The sequence below is a fragment of the Python bivittatus genome, unplaced genomic scaffold (genome assembly GCF_059951505.1).
Source record: "Python bivittatus isolate LINGU-HERP-01145 unplaced genomic scaffold, Pbiv_v1 ctg000010_np1212, whole genome shotgun sequence".
In the NCBI taxonomy this organism is placed as follows: Eukaryota; Metazoa; Chordata; class Lepidosauria; order Squamata; family Pythonidae; genus Python; species Python bivittatus.
The window spans coordinates 2,021,115-2,041,438 of NW_028277029.1; the positions used below are offsets into that span (position 1 = coordinate 2,021,115).

A 20,324-nucleotide genomic window follows, 5' to 3' on the forward strand; every position below is an offset into this window, starting at 1 on the left:
TAAATCCCCCTCACCCATCTACCAATGGCATTTACCCAGAAAAAGCCCAACAGCTTCCATGATCCAGCCCCACAAAGCATGATCCCGTTTCTAGGCCCAGGCACGGGCAAGTCAAGCAGGAACGCAAAGAAGAGGAAACAGGCTTGGGGGCCTGGTTTTGTGTGCGCTCCGTTCTGCAGAAGACTGGTCAGGGATGCGTAAGAGGGACTCTCTTCCACCACACCTCAGTGTGGAGGCGAAGTGGAGGGCGAAGCACGTACAACAGGAGGGAACAGTTTTGAGCGGTATGTTTTGAAGCTCAGGTGGTAAACTGAAAGGTATCAGTTTACCACCCTGAGCTTCAAAACATACCGCTCAAAATTTAGTAGGAGTGTCGCCAGTGGTTCTCCACCGGCCCCCCTTCAGATGAAACAGTCTAGTGCCAGGTTTCTCCTGTGGCTCTGGTAGAGATCTCTGCCGGTTCACTTGAAACTCCAAGCAGGAGGACCTGTGTCATTTACCGAGAAACAGAGGATACGATAAGCCAGAATTTGGCTAATTTAAATTTTAAAAAATAAAACACACACACAGCTGTGAAGGGGATACCCTCTGCAACAGAGGGGCGTCCTCTTCCTCCCCAAGCCCTTTTTTAAGCATCCATTTTCTACTGAGGCAGAAACTGTAAAGTTTTTTTCTATCGTCATTCGAAACAGTGTGCAAGCTGTTATGTGCCCAAAATGGGGAACGGCAGCGCCTCTGCCACATTTCTCTTCGTGTAACGAAGATGTAAAGGGAAAATGCAATTATCGAAGTTGCACCTAGAGACCTGCGGTGCAGGCATACTGTCTTCTCAATCCCGTTTGTCTGTGTCAAACCCCCCAGCGCTCTTGAATCTTCCTTCAGCTTCCACATTTATAGACTCCTGGAACAGTAGCCTGCATCTAAGGGCACTGACATTGGATTCATCCATAAAAATCCTACAGAACCTGGCGTTGTACAGGGGAGACATCATGTCAACACAGCTTAACCCTTTGCTGGCCCTGGTGGCTGATGCAAAGAGGCAGCTGAGAACTGGTGTGATCAGTGACCAGGGAAATATTCAGGTCAAACCTTACCCTCCATCAGGAAGTTGTTAGTTACGCAAGAAAAGCTACTCTCCCAACAGCGAAATTAGACACTTTACAAACTTGCATTTCCTTAGTTTACAACATTTGTGATTTCTATACTGCCTGTACTGTTAATTAGATTCTCTACCCTTGCTACAGGTTACTTTCCCTGTAATATTCCCATTTCAGAGAGCTATCATATCAACTCACACCATGATTTAAGTGGTAAATCATCTGTAGTTACTTAATTTACCATACATGGCTCATCACTCAAAAATGGAAATCCCTATCAGCATCACTAGAGAGGACACAGACCTCAGATCCAGTTTACGGAGGAACACTGGTTTATGAGTGAAAACGGGGAAAATGGTAGGCTTCCAAGCCCTGGACCGTCTCTACAAAGCCATTCTCTTGCAGCGCTGGGCAGAGACGACCCAGAAGAAAGAGGGCAGATATCAGGTTATCTATATTTTGCATGTTTATTAATAAATATGTCAAGTAATGATTACACACTGTTCAGAGGACAAAATAATTCAATGCAAGACAAAAAACAAACAATGATAAAACTGTATTTTCAGCAAAGGAAAATACATATTGTACCCAGAGCATCTTCTGCAGAGTTTTCAAGGAACTACTTAAATATCACCCTCCTTCCCCATTTTTTCAAGAGTATTTAAGATCTCATAGTACCCCTTTTGGTACACTTAAAACATTCCCGAGGAACCCCCTCAGGGTTGCTGTGGGACCCCAACAATTCCCGTTCTCTGGTGGAGCTCCAAACGGGAACAGGCTGCAGCCTGGAACTGCCTTCACAGGCCACTACGGTTGCAGCCTGGCAGGACAGAGGTTTGCCAGTGAAGTTCCAAATCCCTTGCCATATACTCAGAAAACCACTGCCTGAAAGGAAAAGCCACCTTGCTGTTCAGTCCCCCCCCCCCAATTCAGACTAAAGCAAGCTATGTTTTTAGAAATCTTGGATATGCTTCTATCAAGATACAGCTATTAATTAATAATCATGGAGAATAGTGCGCACCCAGACTGAGAATGCTTGAGCATGTGTATTGCAGCTGAACGGAAGTGGTACACAAGCCCATATGGGATTTCTATTCCTGCATAGGAACCTGTACATCGCTGTCTCTGCACCTCTCTTTGGCTCAGGATTGTCTCATGTACCCAAAGAAATCAACACTGAAAGCCTCAACCACACCCAGGAGTTTCTGTATTTCAAGGCTGGTGACCCGTCGGGCACCTAAGAGTCCCCTGTGCCAGGTATATCCCGGGGGGTTGCATTAGCATTTCCAAGACTCTTGCAGTCCCACATTTATCTTTAGCAAGCCCAATAAGAGCCAGCAGGTTAGCAAAAATCAGATTCGTTGGGGCTTTGTGAAAATATGGCTGAAGTAAATGTAACATCTAGAATTTTTGTTTCATAGCTTTAACTGGCTATAGTGGACTTTACTGACAAGAACTGTGGAGTGAGTTCATATTAAGCAAATGAGGTTGATTTTACAAAATAAGAGAATGGGTGTAACAATGTTCTGCTAGAATAAAATTAGCTGTTTAGAATACTGCTGCCAAAGGATATATAACCAGTTTAGGTGATACACATTTTTGTTAGAAACATCAACTTCTAACAAGTATGTTTTTCTAAATATATCATTGGCATATTAAAGCCCAACAAGTCAACTCAAAGTATGCTCTTAGCTGTTATTTCTTGACTAGAATTGTTATACAATAAAATATGAGTGCAGTTTTATTGCATTTACTATGTATTCGTTTTTTAAAAAATGGTTTAGGTTTTGGAAATAAACCAGTCGAAAGAGAATTTTTAACAGAGAAGAGCAGCCAGAAGTTAGAGACTTTCAGAATTACAGCTACGTCTTTTCCTAATGATTAGAACAGACTTTTTAAAATAAAATTTAAAATGCCTCCATAAGTAACATTGTGTAATGTTTATTTAAATATGTGTCTGCTACTTTTTCAAATAGGGCTGTCATAGGAGTTCCCAATAACAATAAACAAGTTATTAAAATGATTTAAAATGAAGAAATTGCACCACACTAAAATAGCAAATAGTTTTTTTTTTATATGTAACAAAAAAGAAGAAAAACAGTGACACGCTATGAAATGTCCAAAACTGTCAGCCCAAAAACTTGCGGAAGGAAAAGCTTGGCCATCAGCTTTGACAGCCCAAAGACGGACAACAGTAAAAGGACCAAACGCCATGTTATGTCCTCCAACCAGAGTTTCCAGTCTGCACACAGAACCATGCTGGGGCAAGGGCTCACCACGATTCTTTTAACCACCTTGGAAGAAAACAGCAATGTTTAGACTTGAAGGTATTCTGTGCTTTTTTATTCCCACACACTCCCTTCCAGTTATTTTCAAGAGAACTTGTTTTTCTACCTACCAAAGGAATTGTGTTCAGTGAAGAGCTATGGTCAGGTCTGGCCTTCCCCAATCTGGTTCCCTATCATGGTCAACCGCCACCGTCTCTAGGAATTCTAGGTAGCACCAGATCAAGCAAGACTGACCTGGGCTTGAGAGCTGTTTCCTAGTGATGGGATTTCATACTACTGGGTGGAAGGATGTCTGCCTGAAGGACGTCTGGGCTGGGAAAGGGGCTGAACGAATCGTTAAGAGAGCAGGTGATGACCTGTACCTGCATGGTTCACTTGCGTGCACAAGAGGGGTACCTCTGAGCACAAGAATCCGGGTCTCCATACCTTAGTGAGGTAAAGCTCCAAGGGACAACGCTCAATGGCTTGGAATCTGCCAATTAACTAACCTCTTGTCCAGAGACTGTCGCCCAATTAAATATTTTCTCAAGCAAAATGCAAAAGTGACTCTACATGTTTTTCTCTTGAGACTGGGAGGTAATGGCGCTCTCATTTGTCAGTACTGAAATCTGATCACCTGGTTAGCAGAGGAAACAATGCAGAGAAACGAAATACAACATTCCTCCAACGCAATACAGAGATGAATTCAAGCAGAGTATTTCTCATGCCAGGCCAGTACATTGATTGGATGAATATCTGGGAAGGGCAATTTATAGTAAGGATAAAAATGGGGAAAATCCACAAAATCCATTTTTGTGGCAAGAGCCACTAAGGTATGATTAAAGTATGTCAATTTTAAATATGGGCTTCTCTGACACAGCTTCCCAATGCACATGTAATTTTAGCTTTAACGCCGAGAGAAGCATCAGCAACACAGATCTAAAAAGTGCAGAGGAAGAAAGAGAAATTGAAAGTAGCCAGGGCAGGCTCTGCCTCTGAATTACCTTGGGGGTGGGGGAGGCCCCTCCAATTGCCGCAAGAATAATGTAATGGAATAAGCACTTCCTGGCTTAGCACTTTTCCAACTTCCTTTAGACACGAACTAAAAATAGCTTCTATTTCTTATAAAACAGAATTCTATCAGCAATCATGGCAACTCAAGGAGACCACAGGGATTCAGAAAATCTCTGAGGAAACAGGAGCACAAGAGAAGTCGATCTGACCAGTCCCTTCAACGGGGAGGCCTGAACTGCGTAGCCATGACAGATAAAGAACTCAAGCAGCCGCACGTTTAACAGCCCCATAAACGAAGAAGCAAGTTAAGCACACTACCAAATTGTGCTAGATCTCGAAAAGGAAATTCATCCCACACAAGCTGCATTATGCCATGGAAGTGGGGTGAACAAGGCTCCTTCTGGCTTTACACATTTCACTATAAACTACAAAAAGCCTAAGAATCATTACTAGGGACCTAAAACCTTCCTCATAGACAGAGGTGGCCTTTCTCCTCTAAAAGCCCTGCTAGTGGGCTAATTAGCAGGTTCCTTGAAGACATGATCCAGTGAAAAAGGAAGCAGTGGTTTCCTAAGCATCATATGGGAAACCAGTGTTTCTACAGATTTTTATTAGGAATTACTCAGCAAGACGGTAGTTAATGAACAAAGACCCCTGAAAGTCAGTTTGTCTACTACCTGCAATCTCTTCTTGAAAGGCCAGGGAATGTTAGGTGTGCTGACATTTACAAGGCAGGCCACGGTGAGACCTAATAGATTTGGCCCAGATTCTGTGTGAGTTGACCCTATGCCCTCAACAATGGCTTTAAGACATCCTCTCTGTACACCAAATTGTCCGCTAAGAAACCCAGGTGCCTTAATCGGAACCCCCCCGTGTAGGATCCTGGGGCAGCTGCACATGACAAGGGAAAGCCAGCCTAGTGGCAAAGCTCTGCAGGAAGTCTGTGAAGCCCAGGAACTGAAGCCACACAATTGGAGAAAGGCCAGCCTTGGCCAATGTCTCTGGCATTGACGAGAATCCAAAGGTTCCTCAGCAAGCCCCTGGAGGTCATAAGGTCTCCCGGAGGTAAAAAGTGAAGGACCACTATAGAAGGATGGGAAGACCTTGATCGCAGCTTGGCTAAAAACATTTTGCTGGATGAGAGCAGTGACAGCAAGCGGAGGAAAGCTGTGAAAGGTAGCCAAATCCTGGATAACGTGTCTCCATCAGTCTCTGGAGGCTCTTCTCACCCTGGGGAGTCCAGGAAGCTTCAAGCATGATCCTGCAGCCAGGTCTGGGAATAGATGGCCGAGGGGAAGCTATGACTTGAGCTCCCTGTCCAGTTTCATACTGAAAGGTTCCAGCCGCTCACTTTCAGGCAGCAGGCTGTTCAGCCTCTCCATCAGTGGGATGGTTAGGTCAATGCCCATCTGGACACGGCGGAGGATGGCAGACATCTCGTTGACTTTCTGGATCTGCTCAGCATACTTGGCATACCGTTTCTGGCGCTCCTGCATTAAAGTGTAAAGGGTTTCTACCGAAAGATCCATCTGTTTAAAGAACAGGAATGGATTATTAACATCTCCTTCCCAGGAAGGAAAAGAGCTTCTTTCTTCCTTCAACTTGTATGGCCGCCCAACTCACAAAACAGCTCTGGAAAGCTTGTGAGAAACTATAATGGCAATCACCATAATCATCAACAGACCCCATCCCTACAATTCCCTACATGTGGATGACCACAAAGACCATCCAGAAATTACCACCAGTCCAGAATGCAGCAGCACCCAGAGTTTGCCCATGTTGCACTGCTGCTGAATGAACTGCACTGGCTTCCAGTTTCTCTCCAGGCGCAGTTCAAGAAGCTGGTTATCATCTTTAAAGCCTTGCAAGGCACGGGACAGGTGGTCTGCAGGACCGCCTCTCCCTGAGGATATCTGCCTGCCCTACCAGGTCAGATAGAGTGAGCATGCTCCCAATCCCTTCTCTTAAATGCTGTCAGGCTGACCTACACAGCATGCCTTTTTCATAACACCCCTCCCTGCAGAATACCCTTCCCCCCCGGGATCTGGCAGGCCCCCACCCTTTTAGCCTTACAGAGGCCATAAAGAGCTGGCTCTTCCCTCAAGTGATGGAACAGGGTGAGATAGGAGCCTGTGGTTGGTTCTGTTAAGTGCACTGGAGGCACCAAGTTTTTGTCTCTGGTTTTATTGTTTTAATTGTTTTCTAGTTTTTATTGCTGCTGTGAGCTGCCCAGAGTTGTGTCTTTAAATAAGTAAATAAGCTGTTCTTTCACATAATGATCAATTCCACTTAAAAGATACAACATTCAAAGGCAATTCTTTTCCTCATTAACCTCAGATGTTCTCAATTTAAGATTATGTTTTGGCCATGTAGGCTAAACCTGTTTTTTTATCATAGTGAAGCTGAGATCATTACTTTCCCTGTTCTCTCTTGTGGTTTCTTTTTCATACATGAACAATTAAAAAAAAAAAAAGAGCATGAGACTTTCTGGGGTGCAAGCAATTTAACCCCTGTGGAGAAGTTTCCAATAACAACAACAACAACAAGCTTAATCAATTTTATAAACCAAGACTGGCCAGCAAACTGCCTCATGGAGAACAGAGCACCAGCAGGTTAAGCATTAAATGACTGCATGGGATGGAAGCAACCAAACCAAATCCAAAAACCGATTATCCCTCTTGATGAAAGACGGGAGGGTGGAATGGAACTGGCTGGACTTGTTTCAAAGGCCAGGAAGTTTCATTTCAGGAAGCAATGTGACTCTGGAGCTCAAAAGAAATGCCTTGGGATGGTTCTGTAATCCCTTCACAAAGAGCAACAGGAGTGACACAGAAAATACCAATGAAGAAGTAACTTGCAGTCCCGCCAAGGCTGCAGCCTATTTCCAAGGTGGGCAGATCTCCTTGGTATCTCTCCTGTCCCTCTGCTGCTTTCATTTCAGGTGGTGGTCCTGTCATACAACATCCAGCAATCAGGATAACTTCAGGGCTCTCATCCTTCAACTCAACAGAGAAGGGTATAAACCCTTGGCAGGATTTCATCCAGACCTCTGGTCAGGGCCCTGTTGGCCTCCTGGGGAGCACCAGGAGCGCTAAGCAAGGACAAGGCAAATGGGGACAGGGTGGAAGCCTTGGCTCGCTGCTCCGGAGCCTGAGCTGACTGCAAATCCAAGCCATCTCCTGGAGAGATACTTGGGAAAGACCAGTTTCTTTCCCCTTGATTTACAGCCTCCCTGTCCCTAAACTAGCCAGACCCACTGCCTTATCTTCCACTTCTGAAGATTATCTTGGGCACAATATTTATATTTCTATATAGGCTGTCACAGCAGATAGATGATCAAGACAGAATTAAAGTCTTCTTTCTAAAAAGAGTTTGACGTAAAATAAAATGTATAGTAAAATAATGTCCCTCTTCTTTCCCCTTGGTGACTTCACGGACATGAAGCTTTGTCGGCAGCACTATGTGGGTGGTTCCTCCTGCCTCCTTCTGGGAAATTCCGGTCTGGGCTTTCCATCTTAAGTACTAACCAGACCTGATCCTGCTTAGCTTTCAAACCAGACCAGCCACCTGCCAAAATATTAGACAGAACCAGGTTTTGTTATTATCACCAAGACAGTATGGTTTATGGCAGGGTTCCTCAACCTCAGCAACTTTAAGATGGGTGGACTTCAACTCCCATCTTATGGCTGGTTGGGGAATTCTGGGAGCTGAAGTCCACCCATCTTAAAGTTGCTGAGGTTGAGGAACCCTGCTTTATGGTTTAGTGATTTGTCTTGTTCAAGCTCTGTTTCTTAAGCAAGTGGCTAGTCTTTATGAGTCACTATTAAAACATAAATGAAACTGGTATGGAAATCTTAGAAGACAGAGAAGTGATCAAGTAAGACTCCCAATCATTAGGCTAACCATGTTCTGCTTCCCCAAAACTCACAGAGTGTTAAAAGTTGCAGAATTGTGCAAACTGAGCAAAGGACTCTTTTACACACGAACACATCTAATTCCTCTAAATAATAACGCAGAAAAAGGACAATAATCTTTGCCTGAATATCTTGACCAGTGCTATGTCTCTCACTGGTCCTCTGACGATAGACCTGTTCTCACTTATAGACAGATCCCAAATTAAATAGCTGGAGACTATTTACTTCCAAACCAGGCATGATTATTATAGGACCTGACATAGCCTTCTATTTTATCAAGGATTATGGGCGTAATGTATGTTATCTGTGACTTGCCATCTACATAAAACAACAAAAGGAATTTGCAGTGTAAGGAAGAAGAGACGGGGAAATGACAAACTAAGAAAAGACTGCAACCTAAATGGTTGTTGCAACAAAATGTACACAAGACATCTGCAGATCCCCAGAAACCCTTGTGTTGGATTCACAGTAGCTTTGGGGAGCACGATCAGAAATCAATTGTGTCACAGTTTTGGCTGCTTTATGAAAAGGCTTTCTTTTTCCTATTCAAGTGCCAAAACAGCCCAAAGAAGGAACAGAAACTGACTGTCTTGAATGGAAAAATATCCTTTGTGCTTTCACCGTCAGCCCTATGAGGTAGACCAGGCTAAGAAACAGACACTGTAAAGGCCTAAAGTTACTTTTACTAGAACAGCTACAGCAACAGAACCTTGCAAGTCTGAAGGTGATACCTTTTCCCCCACTTTTATCTTCATGAAAAGGGGTGGGGGCTGCGTGAGGCATTTTCACAAACTACTTTCTTGGCCTGGATTCAAGTTTCATTTATCTCAGCATTGCTTTGCTAGCAGGTCTTCCCCCTGTCCTTCAAGGTCACCCTCTTTATTCAGTACATTCAGTTACCATCCATTTCTGTGATTGGGATCCTTCATGCTGCACAAGTATTCTTCCTGGTCAAAAGCATGCATTACCACCCCATTATATTTTTAACAGTAATTTTATTAAATATTACAATTTGCAACAATAAAAACTAATACAAATTAAAAAAAGAAAAGAAAAAGAAAAATAGAAACTGCAAAAAAATGGAAAGTGCAGAAAAGAAAAAATAGAAAGAAAAATAGAAAAAGAATGAAAAAATAATATAGTAAAAGAAAATAAATATATGAAGAAATGACTTCCCACCTTCATTGCAACAAGTATAAACAATTTTAGTAAATTATCATCTCCTCTTAAAATACAACCAATGATCTCTTCATTCCATGTCCCATCTCTTATCTATAAACAAATCCATAAAGCATCGTCATTTCAGTCCTGGTGTCACCAAAAGTCCATTAAGGGTTACCAGAGATAACCAGATATCTATCTTAACCTTGATCAAGTAAACCAACTTTATACTCCTTCCTTTTACTTCTAACAATCTTGATCTTTAGTCCCTTCAAATAATATCCTAGAACTTGATTTCTTTTCATTTTTTCTTTGTCCATTCTCACAAAATTCTTCAAGGTTTTAACAAGCCTCTTTTGTAAATCCAATATAGGAAAATTATCCAGGTCACTCTCTTGGTTTATTGTCTATCCCTTTTAATTATTAAACATCAACCAGTTTCTTTTGTATATCCAGTGTAATATCATCTTCTGTGTCATTCTTATAGACTGTCATTTGAAGTCCACTTTCAGCTCAGTCGCAATCTTCTCAAGTAGAACTTGTTCCTCTTCCATAATATCTTTTAAACACAGTCTATCTATAGAGGCAGACACTATTAAAATTAAATTCTGGGTCCATTGTTCAAAAATACCCTTCAATATGTCCAGTGTTAAAATATTTCCTTCATTTTGTATTAGTAAGTTGAGTTTGAGTGTTCTTCTCCTTTAATTGTAATCTTTAATTCCTTCTAGTTCCCTCTAGGGTCCAATTTTTAATTTTTCTTATCTCATTACATTTTTTTAAAGAATTCAAAACAAAAGCATTTTCCCATGGGAAGGATTCTTTATAATTAATTCCAAAATCTTATTTCAAATTTATCTGGATCCTTACTCCGTTTGTAACTTTCTAAAATCAAAGTTTTAATCACCCTATTGCTGTTTAATCGAGAAAAAAAATTAAGTCCTTAAACTTGTATTTAAAACTTATTTCACTAAGGATTGAAGGAAACTCACCTGGTGCTGTCAAACTTGTCGATCCAAAGGTTCCCACTAGCTGAAAAGCAGTTAACAAGCAATTTCCGAAAGTGATTAGAAAAAGAAGTGTGCGAAGTTAGAACTTCAAAGGCACCAACCATGGTTTGACTTCCAGGGAAGAAATGGCAATCTGAAGATGGCTCCATGAAAAGGAGGGCTGACGACTGCAGTGGAATGAAGAGCCGGCGAGTAGACAGGCTCTTCAATAATTCCTCTCCAGACAAGGAGAGGACTTGAGATCACTGACAAGTGCTCCAGACAGTTGTTCCCTGCAGACTGCCTTGCAGTCTCCAGTGGGTTTAGAGCTCTGGGAGATGAGGGAATAGCATTACCACACAATTGTCCATCAGACTGTATTCACAAAGAAGGAACAGCACCCTTTTCACCCAGAGTATGGTGAGGTAATTCCAAAAGCACATCCTCTGTGACATGCCTTTACCAATCCAATGCCTTCTCTAAAAGTAACTCACTAGCCTTTTGCAGGTGATCAGAGTTTGTGAGAGAGCTCAAAGGGTGATGGAGGAAGGGGATGCACCTCAGTCCCGCTCTCCTCCCATTATCCCCATCTTCTAGGTACTTTTTTTAGCTCATTACCCTGGCCTGCTTCATATGGGGTTTCTGGAGACTTGTATGCATATTCTACCATTAACTGACTAATTCAATGTCTTGTTTCAAAGTTCTGAGAGCTGGTCAAGAGGTGGATTTGGACTGAAAAGACTACAATTCCATTCTGCCAGCCAGGCACACTCAGCAGGTAGCTTTGGGGTAATCACTTTCCCTCAGTCCAATTACTTCATGGGGTTGTTGTTCTGGGGATAAAATGAAGGGATCCCTTCTGTTGAGCTCCTGGGGGAAAGAGAGGATATAAACCTAACTAAATAAAATAAATACTTTTCTTATAACATTTTATTTTAATGCCTCCTCCAAAATTCATTTTAAAAAAGAGGTGCACTCCTCTCCCTCTGCTCTTGGAATCAGGTCGACCTTATGGTGTTTGCCCCCACCCCTTTTTTTTAATGCTAGATCCTTTTTCCTGTACCTTTTTCAACAACATTCTCATTGGATTTTCATACAGGATCTCTCTAGTGTCCATTAAACATGCCCAGATTTCCTCAGTTTGGAGGCCCATGGACTCAAACTTGGTCTCTGAAGGTTCATCCCTCTTCCAAGAAGATAAGCCCCTGTTCTTATTCTAGTCCGACACCCTGCTTTTCATGAACTCTGGAAGAGGTGGGTTCTCCAGGAAAAAAAAATAGGAAGCAATTTTCCAAAAGAAAATTGGATAGAGTATAGAGAGACATTATACATTTTCTATACCCTAGTATTATAAGCCTATAATTTCCCAGTTCCTCTGCTTCCGATAATAACAGCACATTAGTCATCCTCAGAAATCTTAGATGGAGACGCAGCTGGAAAGCTGGTATATATAGTGATCATTTATCATTAAAGCAAATGCTGGGTTGATTCCAGTACATCAGGATGACTAATCCTTGTTTTGCTCCCAACCACGCAATTTATCAAGAACTGTCTTCATTCTCTTCTGATTCTGTTTTTTTTTTCCATACAACATACCTTCTTGACAATTTTAGAAATCAAGCTCAATTGGTACATGTGAACTTCACAGGAATTACTTTCTTTCAAACTTTAAAAGTTTATATAAAATGTATTTATTATTTTTGTAAACTTGTGCTTTTTGTTTATTTACATTAATCACATTTACCCACTGAGCTGGCAGAGGATTTCCTTTTCCCCCTGAAGAGAATAGTTCATAACAATTTGACTCACAGGCAAAAAACACAGGAATTTTAGCTGAAGTTCATATTTTCTTCCAAGGTATGCAAAAAAAAAAAAAAGAGTAGGGAAGGGAAGGGAAGGGAAGGGAAGGGAAGGGAAGGGAAGGGAAGGGAAGGGAAGGGAAGGGAAGGGAAGGGAAGGGAAGGGAAGGGAAGGGCTTAAACTCTTCCCTATTCCAACTTCTTCCCCCTCCCTCCCCCCCAAACACACACACTGCACACCACTTTGTGAATGAGGCAATAGATTGGGGCAGCCTTCCTAGGAAATCGTCACCAAGGGAAAAAGAGAGATAGACTGTATTTGCTCAAGTTATGTGACTTCATATTCATATGGCCCAGTTCCCCTTGGAAGCTGCGTCAAGGATCACAGGTATCCCTTACGAGCCACAATAACGTCGTGCATGTCATGACACCATCAGGCAATGACACGACATATGTGATTTGCCTTACTTGTATGACACAACTGATGCAAACTGGGTAATGGACATCACTGGCATGATAGTATGTGTGAAGTCACTTGCTGCAGGTATTAAATCTGTGTATATAATTAGGATACCAAACAAAGCCCACATTTTTTCCATTCATGAAGGTGCCATAATTAGCACCAACTTAAAAGAGCCATACCTTTCCTGTTTCTTTTCTACTTCAAAACAAGGAAAATAGAGTTTGAAAAATACAGTGAGGAGGGACTTCCGGAGGAAGAAATGAAACTGAAGGCGTTTCCGTGAAAAGCAGAGCCAACAACGGCAGGGAAGAACGAAGAGCCAGCAAGTAGACTGGCTCTTTGATAATTCTTCTCCGGACAAGGAGAGGATTTGAGATTGCCCACAAGTGCTCCACACAGCTGCTCCTCAAGACATTAGTTTCTGGTGGGGTTAGAGCTCCGGGAGATGAGGGAATAGCCATCTTGCTCAAACCACGGTTGGCACCTTTGAAAGGACACTAAGTTTGCATACTTCTTTTTCTAATCACTTTCGGAAATTGCTTGTTAACTGCTTTTCAGCTATTAGAAACCTTTGCATCGACAGGTGTGACAGGACCAGGTGAGTTTCCTTCAATCCTTGGTGAAAGAAAGCTTTAATTACAATTTTAAGAACTTTAAAAATATATATATATATATTTGAATAAACAGCAAAAGGGTGATTAAAATTCTGATTTTAGAAAGTTACAAATGGAGTAAGGGTCCAGATTTGATTTACAAAAGAGGCGTGGTAAAGCTTTGAAGAATCTTGTGAGAAGGGACAAAGAAAATATGAAAAGAAATCAAGTTCTAGGACTTTATTTGAAGGGACTAAAGTTTGTTAGAAGTAAAAGGAAGGAATATAAAGTTGGTTTATTTGATCAAGGTTAAAATAGGTATCTGGTTATCTCTGGTAACCCTTAATGGACTTTTGCTGACACCAGAACTGAAATGACGGTTTAAGGATTTGTTTATAGATAAGAGATGGGACATGGGATGAAGAGATGGTTCATTGGTTGTAAATTAAGAGGTGATAATTTACTAAAATTGTTTATACGTTGCAATGAAGGTGGGAAGTCACTTCTTTATATATTTATTTTCTTTATTATATTCTTACTTTTCTTTCTTTCCTATTTTTCTATGTTTTCCTTTTTTTCCTGCACCCTTGACTCTTTTTATTCTTATTTCTTTTAGTTTGTATTAGTTTTTACTATCATATAATCTTTAATAAAATTACTACATTAAAAAAAAAAGAAAAAAATAGCAGTGAGTGGCTTCTTAAGCTACTCAGGGGCTTTCTGTCTGATTAACTGCTCAGACTTTTCAGCCTCAATTTCTGATTCTAGTCAACCGAGAGGTTTTCAGGCCAAAACAGTGAAGTCTTTCAAATGCACTCGTCATGCCATGGCTCTGAAGGTTGAACTGGCACCCAGGACAGAACAAGAGAAAAGATTTCACTGCTGAAACAAGCTACTATTAGAAAATTGATTCCTAGAAGAGCTGAGTATCAGAATGAGGAAGCTGCTTCAGGCTTTATTTTGCAACTTAAGATTTTAAAAAATGAGGAAAATATTTGGCTGTGCATAGTCAGTCCTCCCTTAGGGCTAGAGTGAAAGCATGATGGCAACAAGGTTATACAAGCTGGGATTCCTTATTTATCATGCCTCTTATGAAACTGTCCAAGATGTTGGCAAATCTTTATTTTACATCAAAACAAACATGCATTGTACTTCTGAAAACTGCATCAATCCTCCTTTATTCTTTATTTTTTGAATTTATATGTCGCAACCTAAAAACAGTTTTCTCAAGGAGTCCTCTCCAATCTACAAATCAACTATTTTTCAGTTAAAACAGCAACTGAAATGCAAATACAAATAAAACCATAGAGTGAGTACAAATCTGTAAATACTGCTGCATATAATAAAGGTATCAAAAGAGTCTGAAAAAATAAAAATGTTCTCTTGGTGGTGGAATGACAGCAAATTCATCCTTTGAATTTCACTGGAATTCACAATTCCAGTGATCCATGGAGACTGAGCACCATACCAGAGGTTATGGCCTAATCTCTTAATTATGTCAAAGTAACATCTTAATTATTCTAGAAGAGATATAAACCCTACAAAACCTTTTGTAGAAATCTCTTCCAGTTAGCAGGTTAGATTTTCACACTCAAGAGCTGAAAGCCCCCTCTAATCTACCACCACTCACCTCTGGAGGCAGCTTTCAAAAATGACTTACAGACTATTTGCTTTCTCTCTGACGGCACCTGCTTTTCTGTTCTTTTCCCATTTCAGTTATACAAATAACTGGCACTACTAGAGATTAATTTAATTCCAAAAAAAATTCTAGATTTTATTTGAATCAGCACTGCATCAAATTGGTATGACGCAAGTACTCTGAGTCACCAACCTCTAAGGTACAGTTGTACCTTGTAGCTTGTGTAGCTACTTCACTGTTCTGTTGATTAAAAAAAAAAAGGATTTTCTAAAAGCAAGCATTTGCCTCTCAATTAGACTTACGCTATAAAATAACTATGGTCATCTCACAGATACATCTACGTTTAAGTAGCGACACAAGCAATGATTCAAAGTTGTTCTGCATGGAAAAGTACAAAAAGCTTAAGCAACCAGCTAGAGAAATTAGCATTTAAATGTTTGTAGACCCTTTTAAAAGGGAAAAAAAATCATATATACATTTTAAACTGACATTCATGCACCCCATGATTACGTCTTTCTAGTAGTGTGTATTTTCTAGTAGTTCGACGAAATCTAACTCAACAGTCTAACAAATGAAGTCAGCTTTCCTCCACCTGGTGCCCAAAAGCCATGATGGCTGAGGATGATAAAACTGTAGTCTAACACATCTGAAGGAAACAAGTGATCTAAACTTAAACATCATTCACAGGAAATGGATTCTCCCTGTGCCCAATGGCCATGCTAACTGCCAAAGACCTATGTAAATACACTTTCTTCCAATTATGTTACCAAAACATAAACGCTGCTTCTTTCTGCCTCGAAAAGGCCTTAAACAAACTCATCGCTTTCTGGAAGTTCTGTCAAACCATTCTGGAGGGACCAATGCTCAGCAGAAACAAAACCCAGAACATTTTTGTTGTCCCGGTTTCAGCCAAAACCAGAGACCACCCAGGCACTTCAGAATGATTTTTCAGGGGACCAGAGACTCCTCAAAATTTACAATGCCTACCCTGCCTTCATTCCCCTGAACTACTGCTGCTGATGCCCTTGGATTTTTCCCCACTCTTATTCCCCTCCACCAGTACTTCTGCCCAGAACCACCATGTTTCCATCTGTATTTGGAACTTTGTTCTCTATCCATATCAACATACAAACCATCCAAACTAGTTCATTGCGTGCAACAGTTTGTGTGTGAATCGTTCTGCACTGCTCCACCATGAGATGTTACAGCCACTTCTACCGGATCCCCTCTCCAGACAAGCACGTTCCACACCTCTTTGATCCGCTTGACTAAAGCATTCTGGTCAAAGGCAACTGCTTCTGCACATTGATGAAGGTGGTCCTGGTACCGGAGACATAGCTGTAGAACTTGCTGAGAATCAAGCTTCTCTAATTTAATGTTGGTAGGAGACGTTTGCCCACTGAGAAGACCTAGAAAGAATGGGGAGAAACACAGTGTAATTACTGACACCACCAATAATCAAAGGATGAGAAGGAAAAACAAAATTTCCAAATGCCATCTGTCTACATGGTAAGGTAATTTAAAAGAGAGTTTCTCAACCTTGGCAACTTTAAGAGGTGTGGACTTCAACTCTGGGAGTTGAACCAGTATTTGTCAACCATGGCACCTCTTAAAGTTGCCAAGGTTGAGAAACACTGACTTAAAATACTGCTATAGGGTAATCCAGATAGGAACTGTTCTTTAGCAAAAAAGCTTGTTGTACGGATAGTGGCGAGGCAGTGATGATTTTAACGCTTTCTGAATCTTCATTTTCACTCATCATTAAAGAGAGACACATACAGTACTGTACATTAAAGGTGCCTAATCAACAGTCCAGGTAGCTCTTGTTTTCAGTGGGTCACTCAATGAAGGACAGATAGTGGGACGCAACCTATTGCATGTGACACACATAGGAGAAAATGCACTGAAAAAGGCTGGTTAGGAGTAGCTCCTTCTGCCTCAACCCCAGCCCCAGAGACCCCTCCCCTGTCTAACCTAGAAGCACAGGAAGCCATGATATCATGTCTGGAGGGCCTGGTTTTTGGCTGTTGCTGATTTTTTAAAAATGGGGGGGGTGTCAAAGGTGGGAATGAGGACAAGAGGTTTCAGGAAGACAAACCATTTCCAGACCCACTCTAAACCCCACTGCCACCACCAAAACATGAAAAACAGCTCCAAATCATGGTTATTTTTAGTACCAAAATGGCTGAATTTTGGTGTCATGTTTTCAGGCTATTTTTCAGTTTCTGGGAGGTTTTAAAGACAGAAACGGAAGGTGTATGCCTCCCAGAAGCCTCCCATTTCTACTCCCACCCTTAATTTGGGGAGGGAAAAAGTACTCCCTCAAAGCAGCCATTTTGGCACCACATTTTAGCAATGCAAGTTTGGAGTCTGGGGTTGGGGAGAGATGCTCCAAAGAGTTTCTGGCACATTTGGACCGGGAGCTTAACAAAACTGATGTAATGATATTTATTTATACAGCATATTGAAGATACAAAAGCTCTTGAAGAAGGGATCAGTTCAAACCACATCAGGTTGCATTCATATAAATAGACTGTTTGCAGTTCTTGCAGTTCTGCCCCTATTTATTTATTTACATTTCTGATATTTACTGATGGAATGGAAGCAACACTACAGTATAAATTTTTTTCCCCAGTTCCTCTTTCTGGCTGAAAATCAATGAGCTACCCCAAATCCACCCAACGCTTTGAAAAGGCTCTATTTCAATAGCTTTTCTGAAAAAACGATGTAACTGACAGAAGTTCCATGAGAATGTGCCCAAAACCAGACTGAACTGTAAAAAGCCTTTTGATAACACACAGCTGAAGTACATTGGTTACATGAAGCCTGAGACTACTCACAAACTGTTTTTATTGATAGACAACTTAGTAAATACCATGACTATTGTATAACCATGATTATTTTGAGAAGCCTGACCTGAGGGCAGCCACAACTGCTTAGACACTGGCCAGTTTGCTGTCACCAACTTTTATTTAAAACTATCAAACTGCATTTCAAGAGTGGACCATGCCTGTAAGCACCGTTGTCATGTATGAATGGGCACTCTATTTCTTTTGCTCAGTTCTGTTACTGAATTGCCTCCCTCCCTGACCTAGTCCTCCTTTGCTACTCTGACTATGCCTTTTCCTCAAGGAATTCTAAATGTCTGTCATAGCAGCAAGACATCATGAGCCAGTTTGATCACTCGTGACTGATTCCAACTAAGATGGCTCCAATAGAGGTGAATATGTGTCGCTCAGGGTTGAACTGTGGAGTCCTTGGGGTTCTCTGAGCTTGGTTCTTTTCTTGCAAACGTTTCATTACCCGGCTAGGTAACATCTTCAGTGCTAAAACAGGATGGGGTTTGCTCTCTATTTATGTGCTGTGGCCTGCCTTGCCAGTGCTGGTGGGGGTGGGGGTTTGGTTTTGCTCCTCTGGCAGTTCCTTGATAAGAGTATTGTTCACTGCTTGATTGTGTGCCTAGCACCAATCACCAGGCACACAATCAAGCAGCAAACATATGCTAATCAAAGAACCACCAGAGGAGCAAAACCAAACCCCACCCCCACCAGCACTGGCAAGGCAGGCCCCCATCCCATTTTAGCACTGAGGATGTTACCTAGCCGGGTAATGAAATGTTTGCAAGAAAAGAACCAAGCTAAGATGGCTCCACCTGAAATATCGTTGAAGAGTCTGAGGAAGCTTCAGCTATTCTATAAACAAGGAAAGTATGTTTTTATTATTTCATCTATGCTGTCTACCTCTTCAAATCCAAGTTCATTCAAAGGTCTGTCCATGTCTTTAGTGCATCTTGGGTAGGTTATCTTCCAAGTAATTTCCTTTCTTAGGTGGTACCTACACATCTTCTTCAACTGTGCTTATAACCTTCCATGGTCTTAGGTTTAGAGAACAGACAACAAAGGGCAGAGTTTTTTTCATTCTTCCTTCTTCAGTTTTAAAATGTCTTCTTAACAGAAGGCTTACTAGTTTTAATTCCTAATAGCCTTCAGGGCTTGTCAATTTTAATCCACAAATTCATACCTGCTCTGCTCAAGTTGGTCCAAAAATCAGATCCCATTTTCAAGCTGGGATGTTTTAGGTTTAGAAAGCAACAGGACAAGCTGATGTTTTGTTTTGATGTTTCTAGCTATTGCCTTATAAAGAAGCACGGAGCTGCTCAAACTGGAATTGTCCCAGAAACTACCCAGCCAGTGTCATTTGGTTTCCCTATGATACGCTTTCAACAAAGGACCTGCAAAACCTAAGCTCTTTGGGTTTCACATCTGTCTGTAGAAGTAAAACCCCAGTCATGATACGTGACCATGGAGTTGCTGTTCTGCTCTGTGGCATACCAAGCTCCTCTGCATTAACAGATATCCAGGTGGTAAGGAAGTAACCAACTTCTCAGATTGGTTCCAGCATCTTAGAAAAAGATCTGATGACCAGATTAGCCCATCAACATTGTCTATCTCCTAACAGAATTCAGTTGATCTAAATGTTCAGAATTCTTTGATACTACTCTATACAGACATAGAGCTACTATTTTACTCCCACGCAAACACATCAGGAAATTAAAAGATGTAAAATGCAGAGACACCCTGCAATAACAATTACTACATTTTATAGTGTTATCATAGAGTCAATATCTGCTGCTGAGAAGGAAAGCAGCCCTGTGCTGTGCAATTACCTGGACATAACACTTAAGGACAAAAGCAGACACAAGGTTGCCAAATACTACCCTATCATGTTTTCCACTTGCCTCCACCGACAGGACATTGTCAGACTTGTCTAATTATGTTAAAATATATAGCTGCTTTTCCACCAAAAAGCAAACCTCAAAGCAGCTATGGGAAAAAACAAGTCACTGAAAATGAATAAAAGTCATTGAAAAAATGTTGAATAAATAGCATCTCAGGCAGCACAAAACAAAGAACAAGAGCAGCAACAGTCAAGAGGATGGATGGAAAGCTGTCTCTGTCATCTTCCACTTTATACCATCGCCAACTGCATACATAATAGTCTACAGATTCCATTAAAACTTGATTGTACGCTACTGGGCTCTTATTCCAAAGGATAAAAGCAAGAGAGGAACAATCAGGCCACCCAGTGATTGGACAACTGCAATGAATATGGATTTAGGCTTGATTAAAGCAAGCAATCAGAGAGGTACCTACTTCAGTACAACTTATTTCCAGAAGATCAGAGTTCTTTCCTGTTTTTTGAAACAAAAAAACAAATGCATTCTTAGAATTAGTGGAAGGGGAAGATTCACAATACCCCATAGATGGTGTCCTCTCTGTTTCTGGTGCTGAGTTAATAGCTTTGGGGGCTACTTCAAACAGAACATTGTAATAAATTGTTGTAAGAACAAGCTGTGGAAGACAAAGGTGTTTGCTGAAAGCTACAGAG

General features: G+C 41.2%; 1 protein-coding gene across 2 annotated transcripts in view; it reads right to left on the bottom strand.

Annotated features, from left to right (window-relative positions):
* Positions 1 to 3,080: 3,080 nt before the first annotated feature.
* Positions 3,081 to 20,324, bottom strand: part of BORCS5 (BLOC-1 related complex subunit 5) — a 30,428-nt gene continuing 13,184 nt past the window's right edge. For both annotated transcript variants that reach the window (XM_088146754.1, XM_088146804.1), the window contains exons 3-4: positions 16,188 to 16,345; positions 3,081 to 5,907 (exon numbers count right to left, since the gene is read on the bottom strand). In XM_088146754.1, the coding sequence (XP_088002880.1) occupies positions 5,677 to 5,907; positions 16,188 to 16,345 (389 nt within the window). In that variant the 3' untranslated portion in view covers positions 3,081 to 5,676. The remainder of the gene's footprint in view (positions 5,908 to 16,187; positions 16,346 to 20,324) is intronic.